This window comes from Canis aureus, unplaced genomic scaffold, assembly GCF_053574225.1.
Source record: "Canis aureus isolate CA01 unplaced genomic scaffold, VMU_Caureus_v.1.0 NW_027326412.1_RagTag, whole genome shotgun sequence".
Classification (NCBI taxonomy): Eukaryota; Metazoa; Chordata; class Mammalia; order Carnivora; family Canidae; genus Canis; species Canis aureus.
Window position 1 is genome coordinate 446317 of NW_027554413.1, and position 20438 is coordinate 466754.

Consider the following 20438-nt stretch of genomic DNA (forward strand, 5'->3'; position numbering starts at 1 on the left):
TCAATTTGCCAACATATAGCATAACACCCAGTGCTCATCCTGCCAAGGGCCCCCTTCAGTGCCCATCAGCCAGTCACCCCAACCCCCTGCCCCCCTCTCCTTCCACTACCCCTTGTTCATTTCCCAGAGTTAGGTGTCTCTCATGTTTTGTCACTCTCACTGATATTTTCAGAGAATGTTGAGTTACTTTGATTCAAACTTGATTTTGTCTTGACCACGTATTGATGAAGTTCCTGACTGCTTTATTTCCTAGATCATTTTACCCCACAAAAGTGTTCTTTGACTTCCTTCTAAAGAACCAGAGGAAAGTCATAGTGATAACCCAAGGCAGGAAATACAGAGTGGTCTATTCCTTCTACTATATTTCCATGGGACCTGCAGTAACCTGTCAGTACTACATCCTGCCAGCGTTCCCAATTGCAATGAGCCCGGTCTCTCAGGGCTCCCTCCTTTCTCCTTAGATCCCATCACAGAGGCAGAACTTGATAGGGACTCAGAGACTTTACCCTGCTGACCTTCCTCTGAGGGCCTCTTGCCTTTCCTTACAGAAGTGCCCACCCACGTGACTCTCAGCCTCCACTGGGTAGCAATAACCTGACTTCTTCATAAGAGGATATCATGCCAGCCAATACAGTGCTGAAAATGTTTTGTTACATCTCACTTGTTACTAGAATCAGAACAGTGCTTGAAGTATGTTTTCTCTTAGAATAGTGCTTGAAGTATGTTTTCTATTGGAATAATAATGGCTAAGAACTAAAGAGTAGTTACTGTGAGCCAAACCTTGTTCTGGGATCCTTATCAGATATAACTTTGTCTCCTTTATGGATAATATTATAGAAAATAATAAACATGGGATTATCATAGGTGGCTTCCCCATGCACATTCCTCTTGGCCCCTATCATATACTCCATCTTTTCCCAGTTTATTACCTTTGTCTGAGAGCAGGAGCAGGCTGGGTGCGAATCTTTTCCTTAATGTGCCTTGTAAAGGTCAGGCAGGGGAAGGGACAATCATTTAAAATATTAAATTATCAGTGTACTTCATTTCGCTGTGGTCTTCTCCATGTTCCTTCGCTTAGATTGAATTTTTTAATTTCAACATCTTCCAACCCAATAGAAAGAAGTAGAAAATCTGACCAAAAAAGCATCTGAGTTCTGATCAAACTCATAAATGAGTTTATAGGATAGGGGCACCTGGGTGGCTCAGTGGTTAAGCGTTTGCCTTCAGCTCACTACATGGGGCTCCCCGCAGGGAGCCTGCTTCTCCCTCCGATTCTCTCTCTCTGTGTCTCTCATGAATAAAGAAATAAAATCTCAAAAAAAAATGAGTTTATAGGATAATCTTTTCCAAAATGAAGGTAGTTTTATTCAATTATTCTAATAGCAAAGGAGGTGTGATTGAGTTCTGGTTTTCTATAATATAAATTAATAAATAATATCGCTTAGCCTTAACTTTTTGTGAATATTTTGAATTATAGCCACTTCCCTATTCATCGAACTTCTCCCATTTCTCTTGCAAGCATATTCCATATCTAATGCTTTTGTCTCATTTTTATTAATAGCTACTTCATGCCTTTATTTAGCAATGGGGGTGATGTCCTTCTGGACTAGAGACTGATGCAGGAGGAAACTATAATTTGAGCAACTGATCCATCTATTACCATGAACACAGAGTTCTGCTAGTGCCACTTTCTTCCCTTATTTTTTTCACATAACAGGACATGACAAGAAGAAGTAGCCGAAGCCTCATATAGCTGTGTCTGCTTTAGCAGCTTTCATATGATAATAAAATGAGGTACAAGAAAATAAATAAATTGATAAAAATATTGAATTGTTGATCAAGAGTTAAAAGTTGCAAGCTAGAAAAGGGATTTAAGTGGGAGTTATAATACCGAGACACCTAAGCCATGTGTTATAGTAACCAAGGAGAGCTGGCTACTCTGTTCTTCCTTCTCATTATTTTTCAATAATGTTCATAGAGCACTATTTGCTCTTTTTGCAGAGAGAATAAGAATATAAATTAAATAAATGTGTTCATAGAGGTGTGTGTGTGTATGCATGTGCACATATGTATAAAACTGCCTAACAATCTTATATTGACGTATGTTCCCATGGTCACTTCCTGGACCCTGTCAATAAGCAATACAAGTTTATCTATAAAATCTTAAACTCCACATAATCCATTCTCAAACTCTAATGTCCTATTTTTCAACTTCCTGAGCTTCCATCTCACTGTTTTCTCACTTCACAGAGATCTGCCTTCCTACCTTCCTAATTCTTACAGGTCATCCTCCCAGATTATAAGTAGGCTTCTTTTTTTTTTTTTTTTTTTTTTTTTTTTTTTTTTTTTTTTAGATTTATCTATTCATGAGAGACACACAAAAAGACAAAAAGAGAGGAGGCAGAGACACAAGCAGGTTCCTTGCCGGGAGCCCAATGCGGAACTCAATCTTAGATCCCAGGATCATGCCCTGAGCCAAAGGCAGATGCTAAACCACTGAGCCACCCAGGCATCCCTATGAGTAGCCTTCTGTTTGTCCTTTCAGTCAGCTCAGACTGTATGACTATTCAAATGAGTTGCAGTGCTATAACCTATTTCCTCCATCTTACACCTCAGTGATCGGATGATGCTGGAGAAAAACACTAGTAATGTTATTAAAAAGATAAACTGAGGCATGATTCAAACCAGGCAGTGCCAAACTGAAAGTGGTTAGGAGCACTCCAGGAGCTAGGGGAAAGTTTTTAACAAGATACAGAAGCAAAGCAAGGAAATTATTTGATTGGCTATAGCATAAGCTCTTGCCTTATTTGGGAAAGCCTATTTGTGATTGGTTGGCCTCAGGTTTCATATTCTTAGATTCAAGTGTGTTGATTCTGGATTAGGTTTTGGTTTGCTTACATAGGCCACCAAATCTTTAGAGACACTTTATCTAATGGCCTCCTGTTTAATTACTTTAACAATGCAAAACTCTCAAGTCAGGAGCTCCCCCAAACAGCTCTGTTTCCCTTATTCAGAAGACGGTATTTCTTTCTCTTGACTCTTAGAAGACTGATCATGTCTTATTCCCTTTGCTTCTCTAGAATTTTGCCCCTTGTCAGTGAACTTCACAATTTAGGACATTACTCTGGATACAGTATGAATGATTGACTGGGGGCCAGGCAAGAGAGGGTGCAAGGACAGTGGGAAAGTGCTGTAGGCTTTACAGGGGTGATGACAATGGCAATAGAGAGAAGCAAATGACTTTGGAATAAGTGTAGGCAGTTGAATCACAAAGATATAATTGTTGGATAGAAGCAGGGGAGATGAGGTGGGAGTGTGAGGTGAGGAGATTTCTGGCTTGAGCAACTAAGTGGTGATATCTTCACTGATATAGGAGAATACTGGGGATGGGGGACCCAGGTTTAGATAGGAAAAAAATTAGAAATTTTATCTGTAATATATTAGGTTCGAGATAGTTCTGAGATTGCCTAATATAGAGATGTCCAAGAAGCACTGGTGGGACTGTTGAACATGATGAAAAATAAGGACCAGGATGTGACCCTGGAAGTGGAGGACAATTCCATGGACAATGAGGAGGTCGAGGACCTGAGTTGCCAGACATCCTTCAGTACCTCAATTTTATCAGGGTTTTCTCAACTCCAACTTTCCAAATGTTTTATATTTTTCATTTTTATTTCAATCATTAATTCACCTGGACATAATGTTTATGTATGATGAAAGATTACCATCTTTATTTTCTTCTTTTTGGATAACCAGATATCCTTGGGCCATTTGTGTTCAACACAAGCTTAACCCCCAAATGTCCCTTGAATTCATTTTGCCCTGAAGGACTTCAGGATCCTTCCCTTTCTTTTCTATAATCCATATTCTGCATGGTGTCATGAAATTTGTCTTTCTAAAATACAAATGTGATCATGTCACTCTGCTGATTAAACTGTTTAAATAACTTCTTTTTATTGCCTACAGAATAAAAGTCCAATCCCTAAGCCTGTCATATTTAAGGTATTTCACATTTATCTTTACAATATCTCTTTGCTTATCACATCTTTTCTGTCATCAACATTTGTACCCAAATGCTACTGTGTAGAAAATAGATGACTCGAATTAAATTTTCAAATCCTTTGTCAGAACTACTCATCTGATTCATAACTGATAGACTTTTTTAAAGTTCTAATTAATTTCTTTGTCAGTTTTTGGTGTCTACATTTTTTATGTCATTTTTTGGTGTATTAGGCATGATACAGTATTATAAGTTTTAGAGTTTATAATCTAAAGGACAGAAAGCATTAATCTACATATCTATTTAATAGGAAAGACATAGGGGCACGTGTCTGGCTCAGTTGGAAGAGCATGCAACTCTTGATCTCGGGGTTGTAGGTTTGAATCCCACATTGGGTGTAGAGATTACTTAAATACATAAAAAACAAAACTTAAAAAAAATAAAAGGGATGATATAAGGATAGTAATAGGCATTTGAGTAAACTGCTATGATAGTTCTGATAAAGCAAAGATAGCATCTTATTTGATGAAAATCAGTGGAGGCTTTGTGGAAAAGTTAACTGGGTCATGAAAGATAGGTAAAATTTAGAAATTCAGAGAAGAGAATGAGAGGGCCTTTTAGGAAGAGGGATGGCATCAATCAGGGCAAAAGAAGTGGAGAAGTGTGTGACCTTGGAGTACAGGATAGAGCAGGAGAAAGATAAGTGGCTAGAAAGGTAAACTGAGGCCAAAGCACAAAAATCCTTTAAAGGATGAGTTAACAGACTGTTTAACTCGTTAGTTAACTAACTGTCCCAAGCTGTAGTTATTTAGCACTGGGAGTCAATGCAGTTAGGGGATTGACATAATTAAGTTGTGACATGATCAAGTGGGTTGGAATGCAGAGAAATCATATCTAAGAGGTTGTACTAATAGCCGAGGCATGGTGTGCTGTTGGCTTGGCCTAGAGGCAGAAAAGTCAGAAAGAATGCAAGACAAATTTCAAAGCAGACTCCATAGCAGTTAGATGACCAAAGAAAGGTGGGAGAAATAGGTCTATCTCAGCTTCAGGAAATAAAATGGTAAGCATTTCATGAGAAATCTCGGTCTGGTTAAGTACCATTTATATTTGCATTTGCCTAAATGGCATTTCTTGTCCTTTTTTCTTTTCTTTTCTTTGTTTTTTTTTTTTTTTTTTGGTGACTTTTAAAAACATTTAATATTAAAAATTGTTTTCAAAGCCTAACTTTATGCCTTGAGATTAATGGTTTTATACTTTGTTTCCCTCTCCGCCCTCCTCTTTTACATGTGACAGCTACTGCTGGGTATGATTGGGTCTTCTGACCAGGACCTCCAGGAAGCCGCAGCTGGATGTATATCCAACATACGCAGACTGGCTCTTGCTATAGACAAGGCAAGATACACTTGAAATGTGCACAGACGTTACAAACTACCAAATTTTACATGACAGGGAACATGTCAGTCCCATGGCCAAGAAGCCTAGATCAGGAAGCATGTTGAGCAAATGTTTTACAGACAGATAAATGTCTGAATGAAAACACAGGAATTAAAAATGCAAAGGATACTCTTCATCCAAAAATTGCATAGATATTTTTGTTCTATTTAATATTTTGGGGATATGCCATGTAATGAAATGTAAAGCTAATAAAATTGTGATACTTTTGTTTGTGATGATTTTAATAAAAGATATGGCCTTCCTGGTGTGCAGTCCTATAGTCATTCTGCATGTCTTTAGAATTTTCCTTCTGTTAAACCTATCTCACTGCCCTGTCATTATGGTTTTGTCTGTTTGATCACTTGCAACCCACGGGAGAGCTCTAAGGAGATGTGCTGATTTCACGAACTGTTATTAAATAGAATTTAGAGTCAGGCAGCGGGACCTAGAGAGATCATCCTGAGGTCATTCTAGATTTCTCCTAAATACTATCAGACATCGGAGAAGTTAATGTATGGCTGTCACTGTACCAGATAATGTAAATCACAAAAACATAAGCAATGAGTGGGATTTTTACTTTTAGACTTACGAAGCATAAACAATTATGTTTTATTTCCCTCACAGGACTGACCAACACTTTTATTGAAGAATTAATTTATGTTGCTGTAAGGATAATATTACTTCACATAAAATTGCTTTGAATTTCTGAACTCGCCTTTAGCACACAGAGTACTTTTTTTTAAGTGGCCACAAAAGATTAATAGCATTTTATCAGGTTATGGAAACATTAGAGGCCACTTTAAGGAATCGCATATGTAACCTTGGTGTGCTAAAATGTTTGGGAACTAACTGTCCCAAGCATCCAGTACTAGCCAGGAAAATCATTTTGTATGCATCAGTTCCATAAACTGACTATCTCAGTTAATTCTTTGAAGAACAGGCTAAGCAGTTTTTATTAAGAAAAATACTAAGTGCTGTCTATGTTTGTCATAATTTGGAGAAGATCATAAACTTAATTGAATTAAATGTAAATAATTTGTATGAAATGAGAAGCCTGTAAAGGATGAAAATTATACTAGTGATAGATTATCTGATTAAAAAAATAAGACGTTTCTGAGAATTTCAAGGTTTTGTAAAACATCAATCCTATTCCGTCCTCTGAAAAAGAGGTCATAAAAGAAGATAATAAGAACAAGGCAATAGTATTAATGCTAACTAAGAACTGGATTTAAATAATAGTGTAAATCCTTTAACTTTCAACATATTTCTAATGGTAAAGTTACTGTTTGCCTGTGCTTCACAAAAATTAAAAATACATCTTAGAAATCATGGATTATGAAAGCTGTAGAAACTGAACAAACATTATTGTTATATTTTTATTAAAGGAAGCTTTTACCACTATCTTAAAATATCAAAATATTCTTGATATTAGGGAGACCTAGGATCCAAGGGAAGCAGCAGGTAGAAAACAGCAGCACAGAAAGAATTGGAAGAGTCATTGGAAGTGAAGGACTGTTCTTTCACAATATGCTTCATAGAAGGAAGCTGGGGTTTTCATTTTTTATGGTTAATAAATGCATAAAAGAAAAGCAACAGTGCCATTTGAAATGAAACTAAGGGGACACCAGGGTGGCTCAGTGGTTAAGCGTCTGCCTTCCAGCTCAAGGAGCGATCCTGGAGTCCTGGGATTGAGTCCCACATCAGGCTCCCTGCATGGAGCCCGCTTCTCCATGCCTATGTCTCTCTCTCTCTCTCTCTCTCTCTCTCTCTCTGTCTCATGAATAAATAAATAAAATCTTTTTAAAAAGTGAAATGAAACTAAGCACTTGAAAACAGTTCAGGGAAATTAACGTGAAAATCGTCTTGTGTGTTCCTAAGAATTCTTTTAAATTCTTAACTCCAGGACGGTAGTATCTTTAGTTACTACAAATGAGAACCTGAAGTTAAGGGTTAATTTTGGTTTGTGTGTGTGTGTGTGTGTGTGTGTGTGCATCTGTGTGAGAAATGACATCACAGAAAACTCTGAACTCGTGAGAAAAATGTCAAAGACAGTGAAAGCACCCAGAGCTATCAGAGAACAAGCAGGGGACAGTCATACCATATCTTTGCTACTATATGCTACAATAGCATTCATATTTTCTTTCTTTCTTTTTTTTTTTCATTAGTTTTTGGTAAGATTTTGTGTGTTATAATTTATTTTCTGCTATTTAAAGCTGGCAACCTTAATTCCTTATTAGTTTTCAGCAACAGTTCTTTTTTAGATTTTACTCTTCCCCAGGACATCCTGGGAATCCAATATACTCTTGGTGATAGCCGGCTGTTTCAGTTTGAAAGGAATTTAAGGTGGAAGGAATTTTAAATAGATATTCTTTGATCTTCCACCATCTTCAGTTTTCAGGGCTTCCTTTTAGAAATCTTGCCGTGATCATTCTGCTGTTTAGAGTGAATGTTCTTTTGCCACTATCAGAATGACTTGCACTAAAAATAACTTGTCTCTTTTTATAACTGTCTTAGGTTCTGACAGTTAACAGGAATTTGGTTTTCATTTATGGAATGGCATTGCAAATCCTGTTATTTTGAGAGATTTTGGTATTATCATTATGCCTCCCTAAGGCATGGAATTAAGAGACTATGATCCAAAATACTCAGAAAATGCATTTCCAGTTAGGAAAATGAGAATCTCAGTTGTTGATAAACAGACAACTGAAATCATTGGGTAAATCTTTTCTTTTTCTTTTACCTAATGGGAGTAGGTTTAAAAGATAATTTCACAGTTCAGTAATTCAAGATATTTAATCTCATCCCACGGAAGACTTGGGAAATAAATAGGCTATGTTTATTCCTATAATTCAGTGAAAACAGTAAGGAAACCCACTTTTTTAAGAATCTCACTGCCTCGAATGCACTAAATTCCCCCCTAAAAAACACTTTCTCATGTACTCAAATGTAGAATTCTGTCCCTTGATGACACTGGAGTAGAAAGAGAACCAAATTGTACATAATGCTAATTAATATATACAGGCACTGTATTATATACTTCTTCCTACTTGTGATCTTATTTGAAATACAGAAGAATTGGTAAAAATAGATAATCTCGTATCATACTAGGGTCTATCTAAATGGGCACAATCATCCTGCAAGGGCAATTTGGCAATGCATACCAAAAGCTTCATAATTTTGTGTGCGTTTTGGATTATGCCCAAGAGTTATTCTACAAGAGTATTTACCACATCATTGCTTATAATGGTACAAATGTTAGGGGAAATTTTGGCTAATCCAATTATGGTCCAACCATACAACAAAAACATGTTGTAGAATATTAACTAATGACATAGAAGGCCTTTCACAAAATATTGTTAAATTGGATAGCAGGTTCTGAAGCAGTATATACACCCTGAGCCACATTTTTAGAAAAGTATTAGTATGTAGCTAGACACAATGAAAGAAGAAAGAACTTAAATACACCAATCTGTGATTAAACAAATGATTATATCTGAATAGAGCAACAAGAATGATTTTTGCTTTCTCTTTGCCCATCTGTGTTTTCTAATCTGTCCAAAATGAACATGAATTACTTTTTTTCAATAAAAACACCCAATGAATTTACTTTTCTATTATTTGGAAACTGCTAGGATAGACATTCTTCCTAATACTAACTTTAAAAGAGAGATCCTCCATCAACAAATGGGATACACAACCCGTAGATCAAATTAATGAGCAGGGTTGGTTTGTTTTTTGTTTTGTTTTGTTGTTGTTTTTTTATGAAATAAACATCTAACCTACTATCAGAATATTTTTAATCTGCAAAATTTTGAACATTTCCTTATTTGGTCTTTGTAAATTCAGCAGATCAGTTCTATTCTCAAGCATATAGGAAGTAGACAAATGAAATAACTCAGAAGGTCATTGACAGATTGCTTCATAAAACGTTGTTTTGAAAAGAATGATTTTACCCATTCATTTATTTACTTCATTATAGATAGCTAAGACAAATGATATAGTAATTTACTAACATATTTTGCCCGTATAGTAGAAATACAGTATAAGTCTAATAAGAAATACAGTCCCAACAAAATTTGCCAGCCAGTAAGTAAATTCTGTAGACTATCATAGAATTCTGATCTCCCCTTTTGTGTGCTATTCTTTTATGCTCTAATTGTTAAGATTAATTTCCTTGCCTTCAAGCTTTTATTTTCCTTTTTTCTCTCCACTCAAATCTCTGTCTCTAGCTTCTGTTCCCATTTTCTCTGATGAATGGCTCTTACATCTTCTGCCTCTTAAAAAGTTTTATGCTTTAGTTTCTATAAATGCAAGATGTAAAGTTAATATTTCAATATGCTTTCAATACACAACTGTCATGCTGACTTGAACTCATCTAACAGATGGAATCCTTATACTCCCAATTCATTATTTTCAAATATTCAAGTAAAAATAATTTATTCTTTATTTGCATCTGTCAAGACTAAAAGGAATTTTTCTTCTCCAGTTCATGCCACCCTGATTTATTAGTTGATAAAAAGACATCCTTTGCAAATTACATAATTGGCTCATGATGTTCAGAGTTAAGATTTGTCATAAGTTTAGATTTATGTCCCAATTTATTTTAATGATTGAAAGGTACATTAGTGTACATCAGCATGGTTCATACAGTCTTAGAGAATCTATAGCTGGTTGGCTTGCTCATAGAGAATGACTATTATCAAAAATGAAATTTAGATAAAGTGTGGATAGTTAAATGCAAATTGTTTTCACTATTGAAAACTGACCTTTGTCAGTAGATATGTTACATCAGGAATTATAAACTTAGGGTCACCTGGGTGGCTCTGTGGTTGAGCGTCTGCCTTTGTTTCAGGTCATGATCCCAGGGTCCTGGAATTGAGTCCCGCATCAGGCTTCCTGCAGGGAGCGTGCTTCTGCCTCTATCTATGTCTCTGCCTTTCTCTATGTCTCTCATGAATAAGCAAATAAAACCCTTTCCTTAAAATCCTTTTCTTAAACCTAAGTGTTCACAAGGGCTAGGCAAGTAACATAAGTGAGTGTAAATAGCTAGATATGTTGTTGTTGTTGTTGTTTTTAATGGTTCGTGTATCTTTTATTTTTTTTATTTTTTTATATATATATTTTTTTATTGGTGTTCAATTTACCAACATACAGAATAACCCCCAGTGCCCGTCACCCAATCACTCCCACCCCCCGCCCTCCTCCCCTTCTACCACCCCTAGTTCATTTCCCAGAGTTAGCAGTCTTTACGTTATGTCTCCCTTTCTGATATTTCCCACCCATTTCTTCTCCCTTCCCTTATATTCCCTTTCACTATTATTTATATTCCCCACATGAATGAGAACATATAATGTTTGTCCTTCTCCGACTGACTTACTTCACTCAGCTGTTGTTGTTGTTTTTAAAATAATATTGACATGAGAGGGTGGGGGTGGGGGAAATAGGTAATGGGGATTAAGGAGTGCACCTGTCATGATGAGCACCGGGTGATGTGTGGAAGTGTTGAATCACTATATTGTACACCTGAAACTAATATAACACTATATGTTAACTATACTGAAATTAAAATAAAAACAATAAAAATAAAATAAGAGTGACACAATTGGCAATGGACCTTTAGCCTTCATGTCTGGGGGACAGAGACTGGAGAACTAGGGAGTGCAAACAAATTACTATTCATCTCTAGCCAGTTGTTGCCAAATCAACTTCTCAAAAGAAATTCAGATTTTTACAGGCATCCTCCCAAATTTTAAATATTGGCTATTCTATCAGTCTGCTAGGGCTGCCATAACAGAATACCATAGTGGCTTAAACATCAGACATTTATTTTCTCACAGTTCTAGAGACTAGAAGTCCAAGATCAAGCTGCCAGCAGGTTGGTTTCTGATGAGGCAGACAGATGCTTTTTTTTTTTTTTTCTGTGTCCTCATATGCCCTTTCCTCTGTGTGCATGCAAAGAGAGACAAGTCTCTGATGGCTCTTCCTCCTCTTATGAGGACCCTAGTCCAGTGGGATCAGGCCCCACCCTTCTGACCTTATTTAACCATAATTAACCCCTTAAAAGGCTTTCTTGAAATTCTGAGATTGGAAGTTAGGGCTTCAACATATGAATTTTTATGAGATACAGTCTATAACAACAAACATGCAGAAAAATCAAAATGATTCTTTGAACCAGATATGGTTCACAAGTCTGCAACATCATAATCTTTATCTAGTAGGATGAAAGATTATTTGACTAAATCCTGACAATTGCATCCCTAAAGATGCCTGGTGTTAATCAATAGAAAACCAAAGAAAATAATTAGTGCAAAAGGACACATGTCAAAACTATCTTGGTCTATGTAGATTCATATTATGATAGCAGCACTATAAAATGCGGTACTGAAGAGATTGGCTTCCTCAAATTCAGATAGAAGCTGAGAAAAATTACTCTGAAGAAGTAGATTATCATAATGGTAAGTGTAGGGTCATAGAATAGCTGTGGTGGAGATATCTTTAGGGTCAAATCACTTCCCTCAATTAGGCAAGTATTAAAGCTGCTCAGACAGAAGCTTATTTTTTTCCAGAGGTTCTCTAGATATTGAGTGTTTCCATTCTCCCTCAGACAGATTGAACTAACCAGACTATGAAGGTGAAAAGAGTCTTGAAAATTACTTTGAAGAATCTGAGCTTAATCCTACAGGCTATTGTTCTTCAGACCTGTTTAATACAGTCTAGGGTACCTGTTACAATGTGAAGTCTGGGCCCCACCCCAACCTACTGATTCAGAATCTCTGGGGAAACCCAGAATCTGCAAACTCCCTAGACTGTAGTCACCAGGTGTTGAGCACAGAAAAAAATATCTACACATGGGTTTCCTAAAAGTTAATCTGGTCAGGGTATAGTGAATAGATTATAGAAGAGGAATTGAAGCCAATAATTATTGGTTATACGGGATCTAGTTCAAAGCCACAGAGAGCCAACACTAGAGAATAGAAATGGAAAGGAAAAAGTATGAGAAAAAGATGTTAAGAAAAAATTGGCAGGACTGATAAAGTCTTAAAAGTAACAAATAATGCTATTCTCTTATATGTTAGAGATTGAATCCACAATCATGAAATGAACTCTATTTCTATACTGTTATACTAGGAAGCACCCTAGTATACCTCCAAAGCAGTGCTGTCCCATAGAAATAAAAGACAAGCCACTCTGTTTTAAATTTTTTTCTGCTCAATATCACTAACCATCAGGCAAATGCAAATCAAAACCACAATGAGATATCAGCTCACAACTGTCAGAATGGCTAACATTGAAAAAATAACACGTTTTGGTGAGAATGTGAAGAACCCTCATGCACTATTTGGTGAAAATAAAAATTGGGAAAGTGTATGGAGTTTTCTCAAAATATTAGAAGTATCACATGATCCAGCAAACCCACTTCTGGTTATTTATCTGAAGAAAGCAAAAACACCAAAGAGATAAATACATCCCCATGTTCCTTTCGGCCTTATTTATAATACCCAAGATACGGAAGCAACCTAAGCTGTCCATTGATGGATGAATAGATAAAGAAAATGGCGTAGGGGTGTGTGTGTTTGTGTGTGTGTGTGTGTGTGTAATGGAATACTATTCAGCCATTAAAAACCAGAGAAATCTTGCCATTTGTGACAATATGGGTAGACCTGGAGGAGCTTAGCCTAAGTAAAGCAAGGTACATGGAGAAAGACAAATGCCACATGCTCTCCCTTATATGTGGACTCGAAACAACAAAACAAGAACCCAAGCTCATAGATACAGAGAACAGACTGGTGTGAGTGAAATGGGTGAAAGAAGTAAAAAAGTCACAAACTTCCATTTATAAAATAAATAGTCCTGAGGATGTGATGTACAACATAGTGACTATAGTTAAAACTACTGGATTGTTTATTTGAAAGTTGCTATGAGAGATCTTAAAAGTTCACATCACAAGAAAAACTTTTTTGTAACCATGGTTGGATGTTAACTAGACTCCTTGAGGTGATCATTTCACAACACATGCAAATATTGGATCAATATGTTGTACATCTGAGACTAATAAATGTATGTCAATTATATCTCAATTAAAAGGCAATAAACGCAGGGGTGGCTGGCTGGTTCAGTCAGAAGGGCATGCAACTCTTCATCTCAGGGTGGTGAGTTTGTGCCCCACGTTGGGTGTAGAGATTAAACAAACTTTTAAAAAAGTAACAAATACATAAATAAAATAAAATTTCTAGTAGCCCTATTAAAAAGTGTTAAAACAGGTGAAATTAAGTTTACTATGTTTAACCCAATGCATCCAAAATATTCTCATTAAAACATTTAATCAATATAAAAACTATTGAGATCCGTTACATTTTCTTTTTCACTAAATCTTTGGAGTTGATGTATATTTTACACCTATAGCACAGTTCAACTCAGACCAGCCTCAAATCAAGGGCTCTCTAGTCTCATATAGCCAGGGGGATGCCATGTTGGATAAGTCTTAGTCTATCCACTTGGCTAGGGTAAGGGGTTTCTTTAATTAATACTATTGCTTTAATTTATACAAGTTTTCATTATTTCTTTAGGTTATGTTAGATCATTCGCCATCTTGTCGAGTGTTGTTTCCCTTCTGACAGATGTTTCAGTCATGCTCTTTCTATTGCATGATGATTTTTTAAATTCAAATTTGTATGAATTTTGAATTTCAATGAAATTCATCTAGAAGGCTATAGTCAGCATTATATTTGGGGTAAAGTTATTTTTTAAAAAGATTTTTTATTTATTTGAGAGAGAGAATGAGCTGGGGAGGGGCAGAGGGAGATGGAGAAGCAGGCTCCCTTGCTGAGCAGAGAGCCCAATGTGGGGCTCCATCCCAGGACTCTGGGGTCATGACCTGAGTTGAAGGCAGATGCTTAACCAACTGAGTCACCCAAGTGCCCCTGATACAGTTATTTTTAAATGTTTTTTATTATGGTAAAATATAAATGACATAAAATTTACCAGTGTGGCCATTTTTCAATGTACAGTTCAGTGGCATTAAGTTCATTCACATTGTTGTGTGACCATCACCACAACCCATCTCCAGAACCCCAAATTGAAACTACCCATTAAACAATAACTCCTCCTTCAGCCCCTGGTAATCACCATTCTACTTTCTGTCTCCATGAATTTGACAGTTCTAGGAACCTCATATAAGTGGAATCATATAGTATTTGGTCTTTTGTGTTTGGTTTATTTCACTCAGCATGTCTTCAGAATTTCCTTCCATTTCAGGGATGGATTCTATTCCATTGTAAGTATATACCACCTTTTCTTTAACCATTCACCCACTGAGGGGCACTCAGGTTGTTCCCATCATTTGGCTACTCTGAACGTGGGTGTACAAATATCTGTTCAAGCCCTTGCTTTGAGTTCTTTTGGGTAGACAAGCAGGAGTGGAATTGCTGAATTAGATACAGTTATTTTTAAGACTTAACTCCTCAAATTTATCATTAGAAAAGGTGGTTTGGGGCATCCTTACCAGCAGAGTCAGTGGACTTGAGATAAACTCACACACTGTCTCTCTAGAAGGACCTCTGTTTCCTAAGCATTCCAACAGCTTCACGGTCACTGACTCATAGACAAAGAATCCCCTCAAGCTGCTTCAGTAGGTTCAGTATATTTTAAATCCTGAAGGAGCCAAGTTCTTCCAGTGTGTGATTCAGTGAGTGCAAATTAGGCATTTAAGAAGGTATAGTCATACTTTTGGGAAAATAGTAAGGCCTTGCAACTATGCCACTAATAGTACCAAAATGGCCTAAAAAATTAACATTAACTCTCATAAGTTCCACTGTGTGATGTCTAGGTTGTGCTAAAGGGGAAATATGTCTCCTCTGCAACTACCATGTATAATACTGCACTTTTTGAGAGAGAAAAAGGCTGAAGGCCTCTGAAAAGTTTGTTCTGGAGCTATTAGAGCTCTTTCCTCGGTGAGAGCTGCGATGAGAATTTGTGCAATTTGCACTGTGGATGCAATCCAAACTTCCATACAAACAGTCCTGTAAAGACAGTAAGGCCGGTTTCCTGACTGCTTGCAAATGCTGCTGTCTGCACCTGCGCGCTCTTTCCCTCCAGCTTTATGCACCTCCACTGCAAGGCCATGGTAGCACCAACCAAACCTCGTCTTATTGGAGTGTTGTGCACACATCGGGAGGAGCTCACAGCTAGACCCATGTGTTGCTTTTTAAAAGCTTTGGCTGTTATTCCCAATCTTCACTTGCAAGGTGTAAAACCTTAAGGGGTCATCTTAGTTACACTGTCTTGTTGAAGCAATAAACACCAGCTGATGCTGATTTAAAACAGAAGATGAGCTAACACATTGTGCTCTCTGAAGTCAATTTATTTGGGTTATTCTTTTAATCTGAACTAATTATGAGCTAAAACAACAAATGTGAAGGTGTAAAGGAGAGTCCTGTCTTCTTCTCTGCCTATGAATGCATCAGACAAATGTGTGAGACAGATGTGCTCTTGCCAAGACTTGCGGTCCAGCTTCTCAGCTCTGCAGATTCTGCTTGTGAGCCCAACAGAGCTCAAATGGACCTGCCCTGGATGGTGGCTGTGTGAGATTTTCATTTTTGGATAATACTGGTAATAATTTCCTGAGAAAGAATATTTCTCTTTTAGCCCTTTAGGCAGAGGACTGATGTTCCAAAGAAGGAATGAGGAATTCCTTTTTTTTTATTTATTTTTTATTGGTGTTCAATTGCCAACATATAGAATAACACCCAGTGCTCATCCCATCAAGTGCCCCCCTCAGTGCCCATCACCCAGTCACCCCATCCCCCTGCCCACCTCCCCTTCCACCACTCCTGGTTCGTTTCCCAGAGTTAGGAGTCTCATGTTCTGTCACCCTCGCTGATATTTCCCACTCATTTTTTCTCCTTTCCCCTTTATTCCCTGTCACTATTTTTTATATTCTCCAAATGAATGAGACCATATAATGTCTGTCCTTCTCCGATGGACTTATTTCACTCAGCATAATACCCTCCAGGTCCATCCACGTCGAAGCAAAAGGTGGGTATTTGTCGTTTCTAATGGCTGAGTAATATTCCATTGTATACATAGACCACATCTTCTTTATCCATTCATCTTTCGATGGACACCGAGGCTCCTTCCACAGTTTGGCTATTGTGGACATTGCTGCTAGAAACATCGGGGTGCAGGTGTCCCGGCGTTTCATTGCATCTGTATCTATGGGGTAAATCCCCAGCAGTGCAATTGCTGGGTCATAGGGCAGATCTATTTTTAAGGAATGAGGAATTCCTTATTGAGCATTGGAAAACCCTCAATTTATTCTTTAAAAAAAAAAAAACTCTATTGAATTTTAATTAATATGCAAATAACTGCATAGATTTAATCTGTACAGTTTGATGAGTTTGGACATATGCAAACACTCATGATACCAGCACCACAGTTAAGGTAATACACATAGCCAACACCTTCCAAAGTTTCCTTGTGTCGGGGATCCCTGGGTGGCTCAGAGGTTTAGTGCCTGCCTTCAGTCCAGAGGTGGTCCTGGAGGCCCGGGATCGAGTCCCCCATCGGGCTCCCTGCGTGGAGCCTGCTTCTCCCTCTGCCTGCGTCTCTGTCTCTCTGTCTCATAAATAAATAAAATATTTAAAAACAAAGTTTCCTTGTGTCACGTGTGTGTGTGTGTGTGTGTGTATAGTAACATGAAACCTACCTGCTTAACAAATTGTTAACTATAGGCAATGTGTTGTAGTTTCTAGAATATTCTAAAATTTTTTAAAACTTATTCATGTATCATAAGTGAAACTTTATAGCCATTGACCATCTTCCCATTCCCTCCCAGCCCCCACCCCTGGCAACTACTATTCGTTTTTCTGCTTCTCTGAGTTCATTTTAGAATAGTCACAGAAAATCTCATTGAAGTGGAATCATTCAGTATTTGTCCTTCTGTGAGTGGCTTATTTCACTTAGCATATTGTCTCCCAGGAAAAAAACATTAATAATAACCTTCTAAAAGTAATAATTATGATGATGATGATAATAATAATAACATTCTAAATAAATATTCTTAGATGATCAGATGTAGTCCTGGCCCTTCTATTCAGAGATCAAGGAAACTAACATAAATGTCTTCGATTTCCCTTCCTTTATAGAATACTTTTGTGTTCTAATTTCAATCTACCTCACCGGTCTTCTCTCCCACTATTCTTTTTCAAATATATTCTACATGTACTCTGGTCCAAAACAACAAAAAAAATCACATATGTTGACTTGATGTGCAGAAATTCATAGAACTTTAATTTTTACATGCCTTTCTGCTGATGGTTGAAAAACTTGATTTTGCCAAATAAAAGTGTCCAGCCTCTCTTGATTTAGAAGAATAGCTCTTTTGGATTAACTTTGGCATTTTTCAGGGTTTGCCCACTTCTTGAGTGTTCTCCCTTTTCTCACCTGCTTCCCTCACTGGCACCTTGTAGGCAGGGAGGATTCCTGGGAGGCATAGAGGAGCCTCTAGGTAAGTTATGTTTCCCTGATGGTTGCATCACCAGTCTGCCTCCCTGTCACACTGCAGGGAGTTTGGGCTCTCATGGTCGCTGGGCATATTGTGTTGGTGGCTGCTGATGTGTGGCTGGAGTTTGGGGTGTTGTGCTGGCAACTGTGCTGATGCCTGGAGTCCTCCATGGATCCTAGTCAAAAGGGAAGGCCTCATCTCAGCAGCTTCTCTTGAGGACCCCTGGCCTCTTCTGGCATCCAGGTCACCACACTGCTGGGCCCTCTTGGAGGGCTGGGATGTGTCGGCAACTTTCCCAGCATCTTAAAGCTGTAAGAGGATCTTATGAGGCTGCTCTGAGCTCACCAACTTAGATGTCCCTCCCAGCCAGGTGTGCTGGGGCATCTTCCTCTGGGATGCTTTGCTGACACAGGAACTTGTCTGAGGCTTGCCCCTACTCAAGCTATCCCTAATATTGTTTTGTTTCCCTCAAACTCCAAGTGGGACAAGAGCTTGCAAGCAACCTCTTCCCCTTTTCTTCCTTGCATTCCCAGGCATCTCCTCCCAAAGTAGAAGGTTTTCATTCTCCTCTATGTTTGGGCACATTTTTTAATGGTATTCTTCATCTTTCTCTGAGGCCACCTCTCAAAACTTTGGTTCTTCAAATAAAAACTCTGCTCCAAGACATTTGAGAAAACATTCCTCTATTGCTTGAAAGGCTATTTTTTTCTATTGATTATTCATTCAGTTATTTATACAATTATGAGTATGTAGCTCAATTAAAGTTCTCACAGCAAACATCCATATAAGATCAAGATCATACAGATCAATGAGTGGACACCAACAGCACCCCCAGTTCTCTTTCATACCCTCTCCCCATCACTGCACAAAAGCACTCTTTTGATTTTCTAGCACTGCAGAGTATTTGAAAGTCTAATTTTTTGAGACTATTATTTATCTCCAGACTTTATTTTAAAAATCTAGTTTGAAACTTAGAGCTGAGCGAGGACTTTGTTCTGGACAGTGTTCAGTCTCCCTTTCCCTGCAAAAAATTATCTTCATCTTCTTTGTTTAATGGAGGGAAGGCTGCAGGGTTTTCAAAACAACCAACTACCCGAACAAACAAATAAAAAATACTAACTCTGGAAATAATAGGGAGGAAAAATACATCATATGGTATTTCAAACAACTGTCCACTATAATCAGCCAGACTAAACTGTTTCTCTTCCCCAAATATGCTGTACTGTCCTGCTTCTACATCTTGCCTGCATTGTTCCCTCTACCTCAAACACACCCAAGAATTCAGTTTTAACTTCACACCTGTTTTGCTGTTGCCTGGCTTTTTACATTGGTTGGTGAGCAGATTTCTCTTTTGATCCCAGATGTACTAAAAGAAACATTAGCAATGAATTAATTAAAATGACTTCTTACCAATGCCAGACCTGAACTGGTGTGCCATACCATGTTTTCAGTAGCCACCTTAAGCTTTTGAAACAAATGAAGACACAACGTATCTGATAGACAGAAGCTTGTATTACCTGATGGCTCCTGGTGACTGAACATTCTCTGGTTTGTGGGGTGATCTTATGCACTAAGATTTAGATAAAATTGGCTTGAACCTACATAGGACAAAAAAACTCAACACTTTGAATATTTCCAGGAATTCTTGGGTGGGACCTATCTTTCTGACTTACTGCACAATTCTAATCATTGCTTGGTTCTTCTAGATGTTCAGTTAACCCAAGTCTCACTTCTGGCAACTACTCCCCTTTCCTTCCTCCCTTCATACCCTTGTGATTGCAGATATGAAACACAACCTCTTTTCTTTGATTCTGAAAAATACCACGCATCCAAGGCAAACATGAGTAGGAGTCATTTGTGGGAGATTCTGGGGTTAGGGCAGGACTAAAGAAAACTTACTCTGTAATACCAACCTCAGCTCTGCCTCCCAGCCATTCTCACAGTTGACCTCTGACTGACATTGCCTGCCCTGTTGGGCTCTTTCTTCCTTACCACCAATTTTCCTTTCCCATAGCCTCCCCCATTCCTAGCACTCTCCTTCCATGATGGTATCCTCAGAGATTTAAATATTTCTCTATCAATTAGCTTTTGTTGGTTAACAAACCATTCCAAACAACCACTTATTTAGCTAGTAATTCTGCTGGTCAGCAATTTGGACTAGACTCAGCTGGGCACCCTCATGCATCTGCTATCATCGGGAGGTTAGCTTTGCTTTTACTAGCTGGGCTCTCATATGTCTAGGGCCTCACCTGGGACAGATGAGCTGACATGAATCTCCCATGGAGTCTCTCATCCTCCAGTAAGCTAACCAGTGTTTGTTCACATGGAGGCTGGGCCAAGTTCTAGGAGAACAAGCACATGTATACAAGGCTTCTTGAATCCTAGGAAAAACTAGTACATCACCTCTGCTGCATTTGAAGTCATGGGTCAAAAAAGCTACAAAGTCACTTTGAAAAGAGGTATGCATATGATGAGCTAGGAGTGGGGTGGGGGATAATTATA

The 20438-nt window shown here is 37.9% G+C and overlaps 1 protein-coding gene and 1 long non-coding RNA gene across 14 annotated transcripts in view; one reads left to right on the plus strand and one right to left on the minus strand.

Annotated features, from left to right (window-relative positions):
* Positions 1–20438, plus strand: part of LOC144309468 (outer dynein arm-docking complex subunit 2-like) — a 262922-nt gene that overhangs the window by 210553 nt on the left and 31931 nt on the right. For 10 of the 12 annotated variants that reach the window (XM_077890546.1, XM_077890547.1, XM_077890538.1 and 7 more), the window contains one exon: positions 5294–5706. The exons of 1 other annotated variant lie outside the window; for it this stretch is intronic. In XM_077890546.1, the coding sequence (XP_077746672.1) occupies positions 5294–5407 (114 nt within the window). In that variant the 3' untranslated portion in view covers positions 5408–5706. Of the gene's footprint in view, positions 1–3966; positions 4003–5293; positions 5707–20438 lie in introns of those variants that run through there. One more of the 12 variants, XM_077890545.1, reaches the window with a different exon arrangement.
* Positions 1–20438, minus strand: part of LOC144309472 (uncharacterized) — a 183875-nt gene that overhangs the window by 112746 nt on the left and 50691 nt on the right. The window lies entirely within an intron of this gene.